The 12,387-nt window shown below is 44.9% G+C and overlaps 1 protein-coding gene and 1 long non-coding RNA gene across 2 annotated transcripts in view; one reads left to right on the top strand and one right to left on the bottom strand.

Annotated features, from left to right (window-relative positions):
- Positions 1-483: 483 nt before the first annotated feature.
- Positions 484-8,643, bottom strand: LOC140599049 (uncharacterized). Its single transcript, XR_012001720.1, has 2 exons — positions 8,603-8,643; positions 484-1,255 (listed from the first exon to the last, which is right to left on the bottom strand). It is a non-coding gene; the product is annotated as an uncharacterized lncRNA (long non-coding RNA).
- NUP160 (nucleoporin 160) overlaps positions 8,397-12,387 on the top strand; it is a 47,970-nt gene continuing 43,979 nt past the window's right edge. Inside the window, exons 1-2 of the mRNA XM_072758961.1 lie at positions 8,397-8,795; positions 9,062-9,173. Of these exons, the coding sequence (XP_072615062.1) occupies positions 8,696-8,795; positions 9,062-9,173 (212 nt within the window). The 5' untranslated portion in view covers positions 8,397-8,695. The remainder of the gene's footprint in view (positions 8,796-9,061; positions 9,174-12,387) is intronic.

Raw genomic sequence — 12,387 nt, 5'->3', positions numbered from 1 at the left:
AGAAGGTAAATACATTTAACTTTATTAATCGTCATTTCCCATACTTCTTAAACCACCAAATTCTCCTTTCAGGGAGTAGCTAGTGTGTTAGGTTAGGAAAAATCTGCTTTAAAGTTCTATTTACAAAAACGTTCATTTATACTTATTCATTAGTGGTGACTTATAGTGTCAAGTGATAACCACTAGATGGCAATATGATTCCATTTATATGACAACTACACCTTGCCAGCAAATCAGTGGTTCAAAGGGTTATTTCAGTTTTCTAAGGATGCCTATGTGAATTGATTCATTTATTAATTCCTTCAAACATTATTAGGTACTTTTAAGTATAAAGAACTCTGATGGATGTGGAAGATAAGTAAAGGAATGAGACAGCTCACTATAAAAATCTAATTACTAGGTTCCTGGGAAACTGTAAGACACCCCATCAACTTAACCACCACTTTTTTGGAAGGAACAAGGAAGGAAGGAGACTACATAAAATACGCATACTGATTACATGACATTTTATTTCTTTAAACATAAAAAAGTTAACTATCAACAAAGAAGAAAATTGTGCATATGGAAAGCACGGTGATAGACAAGGATCTAAGAAATTATCACAGTTTGAACTAAGTGTCCCAAAGGCCAAGAGTTGTGCAACCCAGAAGTCAATTTTGACTCAGGAAGGACATGCCTGTCCTCAGTCCTGGGGAGCTTCTGGAGGGGGTTCGGTTCTGAGCCTGGAAATTAGGGAGAGATGAAGGTGAAGATCCAACCTGTCTCTGGCTTTCAGGCCACAGACCTGGAGCTGTAGGGCCAGAGGTAATCTTGAAGATGAGTAAGTCCAACACCCTCTTCTTAAAAACGGAGGCAGGGATACAGGTGTCTTGACAAGAAGTCCTTAAGGCAAAGCTAGAACTTGAACCCAAGTTTTCTAATGCCCAGCTGATGTTCTCTCCAGTATTTCATCACCAATTTTGGAATTTAGAGTAGGTCCTCCCTTAACCTTTTTCCTTTTCCAAATTCTTTTTCTTGCTGGTTCCCAGCTGGCTGCCCATCCTTGGATAAGATGTTGTGTGCAAGTGTCTCATGTTGGATTCCCCAGGAAACAAACTCAAGGCAGAGATTTGCATGCAGGAGATTTACTGGAGAGTGGTCTCAGGAACAGTGCCTTGAAGAGACTAAGGGAGGCAGGATCAGGCAGAAAGGGAAGTTGAGGCCTCAGGTGATCCCATACAGCACTTTGGAGCTGAGATGGCCCTTTACGGTTGTCCTAGATCAAGACAGCGGGGCAGGACCTTTAGACTTTCCACGTTGATTACTCACTGGATACAGGGGGGCATTACCAAAGACAAGGCAGTTCCCTTTGTCTAAGAGCAAAAATCAACGGACTAAAATTGAGGTGTTGGGAAGGTTCCATCCCTTTCTGGAGGCTGCAGGGGAAAATCTGCTCCTGTGCCTTTCCCACCTTCTAGAGACTGCCCACATCCCTTGCTCATGGCCTCCTTGCTCCATCCCAAATGACAGCAATATCACACATGTATGACCTTTCTTCTGTCCTCACATCTCTTTAAAAGAAAAAAGATTATTTGAGAGAGAGAGAGCACAAGCAGGGTGAGGAGCAGAGGAAAAGGGAGAAGCAGGCTCTCTGTTGAGCAAACAGCCCAATGCAGAGCTCGATGCTGGGACTCTGGGATCGTGACCTGAGCCAAAGGCAGATGCTCAAGCAACTGAGCCACCCAGGGGTGTCTTGAATCTCTGACCTCAGAGGGAAAATCCTCCCTTCTTTTAAGGACTATGTGATTACATGGGGCCCATCTCTAGGTCCTTAACCTTACTCACACGTACAAGGTCCCTTTTGCCATGTAAGGTAACATATTACAGGTGGCAGGGATTAGGATATAGACATTGGTGGGAGACCATTATTCTGTCCACCAGACTCTGCATTGAACATTTTTGCAAGAATACTTTATATGTTCATAATAGCCAAAAAGTAAAACAACTCAAATGTTCAGCAACTGATGAATGGATAAATAAAATGTAGTCTATTCACACAATGGAATATTGTCTGGCCAAAAAAAGGAATGAAGTCCTAATTCATACTATAACATACATGAGCCTTAAAAACATTATGCTAAGTTAAAACTAAATGACCACATATGTACGACTCCATTTCCATGAGATGTCTAGAATAGGTAAATCTATAAAAACCTAATATTGAGGGACACTTGGATAGCTCAACTGGTTAAGCATCCAACTCTTGATTTCAGCTCAAGCCTTGATCTCAGCGTTAGGAGTTCAACCTGTTGGGGCTTGAAAAACAAGCAAACAAACAAAAAAAGGGGTGCCTGGGTGGCTCCATCCATTGAGCATCCAACCCTTGATTTAGGCTCAGGTCATGATCTTGGGGTAGTGAAATAGAGCACCGTGTTGGGCTCTGTGCTCAGCAGAGTCTACTTGAGATTCCCTCTGCCCCTTCCTTCTCTCTCTCTCTCTCTCTCAAATAAATAAATAAAATCTTTTTTTAAAAAACCATAAATTTTTTTAAAAGATTTTATTTATTTATGAGAGACACACAGAGAGAGAGAGAGAGAGAGGCAGAAACATAGGCAGAGGGAGAAGTAGGCTCCATGCAGGAAGCCTGATGTGGGACTCCATCCCGGATCCCAGGGTCACACCCTGAACCAAAGGCAGACACTCAACCACCGAGCCTTCCAGATGTCCCAAAAACCATAAAATTGATTAATAGCTTCCAGGGGCTGAGAAGGGGGGAAATTGGCAGTGATGTTAATGGGTATTAGATTTCTTTTGGCAATGACACAAATGCTTCAAAATTAGATTGTGGTGATGGTCACACAGCTATACAAATTTACAAAAATCATTGAACTTTGGACTTTAGAAGGGCAAATTCTATGATATGTTAATATCTCAAGTTGTTTAAAAATCTTTTATAGATAATGCCATATCCTTCACTTTGTACCACCCAAGAGACATTTTATATCTGGTTGTCCTTATTAGCGAGTAATGCTAAGACTGAACCCTGGGTTAAGATGGTAACAACTGATAGGAACTATATTTTTAACAAGTGCTTCAGAAAAGTTATCTACCTTACAAGAATAATACTACCATTCAAGGATGTTACAAAAATGAAATTAGAATAGGATATATTTAGTAAATCATAAATATGGTGGTTAGAGGGGCAGCCCCGGTGGCACAGTGGTTTAGCGCTGCCTGCAGGCCAGGGCGTGATCCTGGAGACTGGGGATCGAGTCCCGCATCGGGCTCCCTGCATGGAGCCTGCTTCACCCACTGCCTGTGTCTGCGCCTCTCTCTCTCTGTGTTTTTCATGAATAAATAAATAAATAAATAAATCTTAAAAAAAAAAAAAAGAATATGGTGGGTAGAAAAATGCCCCTTCCCCCCCACCCAAGAAAGATGTCCACATACTAATCCTTGGAACTGGTGACTGAGTTACCTCACATGGCAGAAGTCATTTTGTAGATGTGATTAAGTTTAGGAATCTAGAGATGGGGAGATTATTCTATTATCCAGGTAGGCCCAACCTAATCACAGCAGAGAACTCTTCCCTGAGGTCAGAGAGAGAGATGACATTGCTGGCACAGAAGATGAAAGAAGGAGCTACAAATCAAGGAATGTGTTGGCCTCATGACGATGGAAAAGATAAGGAAAGGGACTCTCTCTGACAGTCTCCAGAAAGAATACAGCCCTACTGACCCCTCAATCTTCGCTCAATAAAACCCATATTGGACTTGTAACCTATGTAACTGTTTAAGCCACTAAATCTGTAGTGACTTAGTATAGCAACAATGAAAAACTCATATAGTAAAGCACCAGAGCTCTACTAGGATGACACATACAAGTGAAATAGTCCAAACACAGTAAAACCCAAATTTCCCCAACCTGTGGCTAAAGCACAGTTACATTAAAAGCATGAATACAGGGATCCCTGAGTGGCGCAGCAGTTTAGCGCCTCCCTTTGGCCCAGGGCGTGATCCTGGAGACCCAGGATCGAATCCCACGTCGGGCTCCCTGCATGGAGCCTGCTTCTCCCTCTGCCTGTGTCTCTGCCTCTCTGTGTGTCGCTATCATCAATAAATAAAAATTAAAAAAAAAAAAAAAGCATGAATACACTCCACTGACTTCTGCCCCCACCTACTCAGGCTGGCAGATTGTCAATCCCTGCTAGAGTCCCTAAAGCATTTCTGGGAGTATCTGGGGAGTGTCTGTTCATGAAATAATCTGTTTATGAAATAATCCATTTCCAAGTAATCTAGGTAAATCCACCAAGTTACTATTGAGAATTGATTTGCTGGCCAGGCTCCAGTCTCCTTGGGGAACCACTCCTGCTCTATAGGACACCAGTCCTTGCCAGGTACTCACCCTACCTCTTTTGGTCACCAGACTTCTGGAAGGCACTCCCTCCAATATGCTGGAGTCTTTAAACTGGAAAAACTGCTCTGGGGTCATTTGCACAGGAGAGATACTGTGCAAAAAAAAAAAAAAAAGGCTCTCTCCTTTTCATGCACTTTCTACAAGAGCAGTCTCAATGCAGTACCCGAGGGCCTCAATGTTTTATAGATTTTGTAATGTACTTAGTCTTTTTGTCCTCCTAGTCCCTGACTCTGCTCTCCATAGGTATCAGATGCAAGTCCAGTAGAGGCCAGGGAGGCAGGCAAATCACAATGTACTCAGTGTACAATCTACTACAACTAAGCCCCAAATCCAATTACTACAGATTCCATCTGTCCTAAGGCAAAAATTTTTCCCAACTCCTTTTCAGTCCCTTAGCAAGTAGGCTCCGGGCATACCCATTACACAGATATGCGCCAGATGACTGAATCCCACTAGGACTGTATGAGAGGGTGGTCTACAATTGGGACAGCATAAGTCTTTCTCCTTCAAGGAGATGCAAGAATTTAAAGGTGGATAAGGTTGAATTGGGAAAAAAAACCTTGGAAGTTAAGGCAACAGGGAGCCCCTGAAAGATTTTAAGAAGTGCTGGAGGCTGAATGTTGTGTTCCCCCACCCATCCACATTCACCTGTTGAAATCTAATCCCTACAGTGATGTTATTTAAAGGTAGGCCTTTCTGAGGTCCAGTGTGTGGGATTTTCCACACCACCAAGCAATTAACTCAACTTCTCTGAACAGAGACCAGGTATCCCACAAGTTTAACTCAATCTTGACACTACCTACCTGGAAATAATGTCAGATCCCATAAGGTAAGGGCTCAGTCCCACAACACTGTTCCCGTTTCAGATGCCAATTACAAGTGGAGGTTGTCATGTGTGCTTCTGACCACTGGCTACAAATTGGAGGTTCCCATAAGCCCCACCTTGGGTTCGATTCACTGCTAGAGTGGCTCACAGAACTTAGGAAACCATTTTACTTACTAGATGACTGTTTTATTACAAAGATATTAAAGGATATGAATGAACAAAGAGATATATAGGGCAAGGTCCTGAATGCAGAAGCTTTTGTCCCCATGGAGTCTGGAGCACAGTACTGGATTCATTCTGGTCACCTACCTGGAAGCTCTCCAAACCCATCCTTCTGCAGTTTCATGGAGGCATAGTTGATTAAAACATTGGCCACTGATGACCGAACTCAATCTCCAACCCCTTAAGCCTCCCCAGAGATTGGGGGATGGGGTAGAGCTGAAAGTTCCAACCTTCAAATCATGTGATTGCTGCCCTTGGCAACCAGCCCCACCATTAAGTATCTTGGGGGCTTTCCAAGTCACTTCATTAACATTAAAAAAAGACACCTTTATCTTCTCAGCACTTAGGGAATTCCCAGGGTTTTAGGAACTCCATGCCCAGTATGATTCCTAGATTTCTAAATCAGGTCACTGGGTAGTGATAGGCACATAGAGAATCACATAATAGTGTGAGTGAAGTAAAATGAGTTATGTCTTAGATATGTTGAGTTTGAGGTATCTGTGAGGAAATCCCAGTGATGTTAGTAGGCACACGAATGTAAAGACTGAGAGCTCAAGGGGCACGTGGCTGGCTAAGTCGGTAGGGTGTGTGATTCTTGATCTTGGAGTTGTATGTTCAAGCCCCACCCTGGGCCTAGAATTTAAACTACAACTCTAAAAAAATAAAAGAATAGGCAGGTGGATGTCTAAAGTGAGAGTTCAAAGGACAAAGGCTTAGACTGAAGATATACATCGGGAATTATCAGAATACAGTAATCTAGTATTTAAAGCCAAAGACTGCATGAAATCCTCAGGAATTGCATACTGGAATGTGCAAAGACAGGACCAAGAACTGAGCTCTGGGACATTGCAACATCAAGAGGTTTGGGGAAAAGAGAAGCAACTAGCAAAGCAGTCTAAAAAGGAACAGTTTGTGAAATAGGAGGAAATCAGGAGTGTGGTGTCCTGGAAGCCATGTGAAGAAAGTGGGCAAAAAAGCAATTCGTCGGGCAGCCCGGGTGGCGCAGTGGTTTAGTGCAGCCTGCAACCCGGGGCGTGATCCTGGAGACCCGGGATCGGGATCGGGATCGGGATCGGGATCGAGTCCCACGTCAGGCTCCCTCCCTGCATGATAGAGTCTGCTTCTCCCTCTGCCTGTATCTCTGCCTCTCTCTCTCTCTCTCTGTCTCTCATGAATAAATAAATAAAAATCTTAAAAAAAAAAAAAAAAAAAGGAATGAGAGTTCAGTGTTCAGTAAACTGGATGTCATTGGAGATCTTGAAAAAAGCTCTTTCAGGGGATCCCTGGGTGGCTCAGCGGTTTGGTGCCTGCCTTTGGCCCAGGGCACAGTCCTGGAGTCCTGGGATCGAGTCATGTGTCAGGCTCCCGGCATGGAGCCTGCGTCTCCCTATGCCTGTGTCTCTGCGCCTCTCTCTTGCTCTATGTCTATCATGAATAAATAAACAAAATCTTTAAAAAAATTTTTTTTTAAAGAAAAAAGCTCTTTCAGTAGTAGAACAGGCACAAAAGGCCTGATAAAAGTGGGTTTAAGAGAGGCTGAAAGAAACAGAAAGCTCTTGAATTCTGCTGTCACAGTGAGGAGCTCTGAGGTTGTAGACAGTAACAAAAGAGTAGAGATCAAATGAGGGGTTTTGTGTGTGTGTGGTGAGAAGGAAAAATAACAGCATGTTTGTGTGCTTGGGGAAACAACTCAGTAAATGGGAGGAGGCAGAGATGAAGATGTAAGAGAGGAGAGAACTGCTAGAACGGTGCCCTTGAGCAGGTGATCTGGAGAAAATGTAAAAAGGTTACCGTTCCATAAGTTCAGAGACACTTCATTTTATAGTAACAGGAGAAGGCAGAGTATGCGGGTACAGATGAAGGCAGGTAGGGAAAGGTGGTAGTGGGGGAAATTCTCTTTTTGATTTCATTAATTTTTTAAGCAAAAAGGCAAGCTTAGAATGAGGAGGAAGGGGTGGTGGTGTTGCAGGGTGGAGAAGTTGTGAAATACTCGTCTAGGACAATAAGCAGACAAGGGAAATACAGCGCGTTTGCTGGGCCGCAGTATGGACCCACTGGAGGTTTAGAATCACGTTGGAGGTGCAGAATGGCCTCTCTGTATGGCTGTATATTTTTCTCCAGCCTTGCTCAGCTGCAGATTGGGATTCAAAGTTGTAGTTTTTATTACGGCATAACAAAGAGAGAGAGAGAGCGCTCGGCAAAGGAGTAATTCAAATGGAATTTAAGCAGAGCAAGAAGGAAATCTCAAGGGAATGGGGGGGGCAGTGAAAAGGTGGTACAAGAGTGATCATAGGTGGGCTGGAGGGATCGCATTGCTAGAGTTGAAGTCCTAGGAGTAAGCTGGAAAGATGGGGGGTGGGGGGCGGGTCGTGGTCAGAATAGGATCAATGCGACAGAGAAGGGCTGAACTCGCTGGGAATAAATAATAATAACAGAATTGTTTAACACACGTTGGCTATCGAGGAAAAACCCTTTCCCCCTGAAAATCAGTACTTTCCCCCAATACTGAGCATCCACTGTGCCCTACATACGGGGAGAGCCACAGTATCTTCCAAACATCCCGATCAGGAATGGAACGCAAGGTAAATTCCTTTCACGCAGGCAAGTGAGCATGCAGATCATCTCAGCAAGTCGCGCGAAGCCTTTCCCGAACGCGCGGTGTCAGAGCACGAGAACACACGAATACAGCCTCTTGAAAATTCAGATTCCAGCACAAAAGCTCCCTCCCCAAGAACTCCCCCTTCTCCCCATTCCACGTGTCGCCGAAGGCCGAAAAGTCGACCAGGCGATTTTTACCGACCGCCAAGGGCGACCGCGAACTCGGACCCCGGCAGAGGGCGCTCAGCTGCCCAGACTCCGCGGACCTCGCCCCTCCCGGGAAGCTCAGCCCCGAGCCCGCCGCCCGCGCCCGGGTTTTCAAAATGGAAACAAACCCGGCCCCGCCCCCGGCCCTGAGGACGCCGGGAGGAGGGTGCCGCCCCCAGGGGAGGGGGTCCCAGCCTGCTAGGCGAAGGTTCCCGCGGGCACAGTCGGCTCCCCCCGCCCCCCGGCCCCTTTCTCTTCTGGCTTCCTCCGGCCCACTCTCGCTCCCCAGCCAACTGACGGGAAGCCTCGTAACGAGCGGTCGGGAGCACCCTCCCTCCTCCGCAGCCTCCTCACCTGTCCGCGTCTCCGCCCGCCCCGCCCCCGGAAGTGACGGTAGCCTCTCGGCCCGGCTCGCGTCCCGTCGGGCCTTGCGGCAGCGGCGGGAAGATGGCGGCGGCGGGAGCCCTGGAACGGAGCTTCGTGGAGCTCAGCGGTGCTGAGCGCGAGAGGCCGAGACACTTTCGGGAATTCACAGTTTGCGGCATTGGTACGGAAAGAGCCAATGAGAATGAAATCCGATCCTTCCCCTCGGGCTTCTCCCACGGGTCCCTGCATGACCCCGGGTTCATACTCCTCTAAGTCCACATGCCCATAGCCCCGGGATCAGAGCTTCCGTAGTGTCCTACTTCGTCCTCTTTTCTTCCCTTTCTCTCTGTATGGATTGTCATTCGTCACTCTCTGCTTTCTCAGCGCCCTCAGTCTCTGTCATCCCGAGAATACTGGGTGTGCAGGCTGACCGCTCTCCTTTTGCAGGGACTGCAAATGCCTTGGCTGGAGCCGTGAAATACAGTGAGAGCGCGGGAGGCTTCTACTATATGGAAAGTGGCAAGTTGTTTTCCGTCACCAGAAATAGATTCATTCATTGGTAAGTGCTGTGGTCGCCCAACCTCCCTGGAAGGTCGGGTTTTGGGGCCTTTGAATTTTCGCGGCTGTTGCCAAGAGTGTCATTCTCCGAGGCGGTAAATGGACAAGTCAGGAAAAGAGAAAGACTGTTTTCTCTTGATTGCTGAATCAGGAGAAAATTAAGGAAATGCAGAGTTCTAGGAGAGATGCCTTTGCAGGCAGCACTGGAAGCAGAGGAAATGAAGCTTATGGGATAAAGCCCCAGAGACAAGTTTTCAACTTGAACTCATTGTGTTTTTATAGTGTATTATGGCTCTCTTCATTCTACAAATACATTTGAGCTTCTTCATGTCAGGCACGGTGCTAAGTTTACTAGACATGAAGTGGCGAACAAAAGCAACGACGTTTTCCATCACGGAAGAGGTTGTAGCTGTTTGAGAAAAGATGTGGAGCCACCTTTCATGGGGCAGTTTTATGAAGGAAAAAGACAGAAAAGTAAGGGGCCACAGTATAGGTGTATAAACATAAATTTTTCTTACTTGCCTCTGAGGAAAAGTGTAGGGGCTGTGAGAGGCTAATGAGAGGACCAAATGTTATTGGTAGAACAGAAATGCCTTCACAGATAGCACATTTAACCTGAGATCTGTAGGACGTGAAAAGTTGGCCAGGCAGGGGGTTGGGGAGAGAGTAGTCCAGCAGGTGGGATCACCATATATGCAAAATCTATGAGGTAGAAAGAACTGGGCAAGGTTGACAACTGACTGGTGGTCTTTGTGGCTTAAGTTCAGCGGGTGAAATGGAAAGTGATGTGAGAGATGCTGAGATGGGGTGGGGATGGGGGTGGTAAGCAGGATGCAGATCCTTCCTAAGGATTTTGGATTTTTTTCCCAAGTACATTGACTAATCATTGGAGGGTCTTAAAGAGTTACTGATTACTAACATCATCAAAATTGCATTAAGAAAAAGTCAGTTTAGGAAAATGGATTTGGGTTAGGTAGGTATGATACCAAAAAAATCTTGTTTTTATAATGTCTCAAGTAAGAGGTGCTAATGGCTCAGTTGTGGGAGTATCTTGGAAAGGAGAAATAGATGGATTTAAGACATGCCTTTAGAAGGTAGCTTTACTAGGACTTGGTGATAGATTGAATGTGGGGTAGAAGATGGGAAGAGAAATGGAGGGAGCAAAGACAGTTCCCTGGTTTCTGGTATGACTAACAAGATACTGGGTAGTAGGGTTGCCTTTAACTAATATACAAAAGATGGATTTTGGATAGATGTGAAAAAGTACCTATGTAGCAACCCCTCAGAAATATGTAGGCATTGAAATTTATAGGTATGAGGCTCAGAAGAAAGACCTATGTCAGACAAAAAAATTAAGAAATACTTTTCTAAGGCATCCTGGGTGGCTCAGCGGTTTAGCGCCGCCTTCAGCCCAGGGCCTGATCCTAGAGACCTGGGATCGAGTCCCACATCAGGCTCTGTGCATGAAGCCTGCTTCTCCCTCTACCTGTGTCTCTGCCTCTCTCTGTCTCTCATAAATAAACAAAAGTAAAATCTTAAAAAAAAAAAGAAGAAGAAGAAGAAAGAAAAGAAAGACTTTTCTAGTAAGTGTTTAGGGATTGAGAAAATAGGAAACAAAACAAAGTCCCTACTCTCATGGGAGGAGATAGGAAATAAACAATAGTAATCGCCCAAAATAAGTAAGTACAGCTTGTCTGGTGATAAGTGGAATAAAGAACAGGGAAGCAAGGTTAGAAGGAAAGGGGATGCCTGCAGGAGCTGATCTTTTATTTGGGAAAGACTCAGTGATAAGTTGACATTTGAGCAGAGGAAGTAGGTATCTGGAGGATGAAATTTTCAGGTAGAACCTTCCTTTAAAAAAGGAACAAAAATGTGAAGAATCCTGAGACAGGGGCTTATTTGTTCAAAGAATGTCAAGGGGCCAGGAATCTGCAGCTGCGTGATCACAGGATAGAACAATAAAGTAGCCGAGAATCAAAATCAGGGTTTTGTTGGTAATTTTAAGGCTTTGAGTTCTACTCTGAGTTAAATGGGAAGAAGCCAGTGGAGGGTTTTAAATGAAGAAGTGACATGATCTAAGTTGTGTTTTTAGAGGATTACTATGGCTGTTATGTTGAAAACAGTATATAGCGGGGAAAGACTGGGAGCAAGGAGACGGATTAGGAGGTTGGTGCCACAGGCCAGGTGAGAGACGATGGCAGCTTAGACCAGGATAGTACTGGTAGAGACAGTGAGAAATATTCTGATTGTGGATATGCTTTAAAGGTGAGTTTGTTAGAATTACTACTGGATCAGATGTAGGGTATACAAAAAGAAAAGAGTCAAGAATGACCTCCAGATTTTTCGCTTGAGCAACTGGAAGTTACAGAGATGCCATTAATTGAGTTGGAAAAGAGTGTAGGTAAAGCAGGTGTTTTTCAGGTGTGCTACTCTAGGCATTCTGTTTGGGACAGGTTTCATTTGAAATCCCTGGTAGATATCCAAGTGGAAGTGTTGAAGCAGTAGCCACTTCAGTGGAAAGTTTGGAAGATACAGATTTGGGGATTCCTGGCATTAGATGGCATTTAAAGCTGTTACACTGAATGAGATCACCTAGAGATCACCTGCACTATTGGCATTTGGGACCAGAAAAGTCTTTTAGTGGGGGACTTCCCTGTACATTGTAGAGAATTGAACAGCATCCTTGGTCTCCACCCAGTTCAGACCAATAGCAACCCCCTCCAGTTGTGACAAGCAGAAATATCTCCAGACACTCTTAAATGTCCTTACAGAGTGGGGTAGAATGACCTGCTATTGAGAACTTGTGTGGATGAGAGGAAAGAGGTCTGAGGACTAAACACTGGGGGCACTCCAGTATTTAGGAAGATAAGGAGACCAGAAAGTAATAGCTAGGGAAGTAAGAGGTGAATGAAACAGAATGGTGTCCCAGAAACTAAGGGAAATATTTCAAGGCAAAGAATGAAAAACTGTTAAGTACTGCATATAAGTCAGAGAAGTGAAAATAGACCTTTGAATGGTGGAGGTCATTGGTGAGCTTGTCAGAGACTGCTCCATTGGGGTACAAACACCCGAAGTGGCTGAGCTCTGGAGAGAAGAGGAGGACAGGAGTTATGAGAACAGAACAGCTCTGTAAGGGGCATTGCTGTGAGAGAAGCAGAGGACTCAAATGGTAGCACGAGGACCATGCAATGGTGTGGAAGAAATAGAAGAGTATA

Source organism: Vulpes vulpes, chromosome 5 (genome assembly GCF_048418805.1).
Source record: "Vulpes vulpes isolate BD-2025 chromosome 5, VulVul3, whole genome shotgun sequence".
Classification (NCBI taxonomy): domain Eukaryota; kingdom Metazoa; phylum Chordata; class Mammalia; order Carnivora; family Canidae; genus Vulpes; species Vulpes vulpes.
The sequence above is the reverse complement of the archived record's forward strand: the minus strand, read 5'-3'. Positions and strand labels throughout refer to the sequence as shown.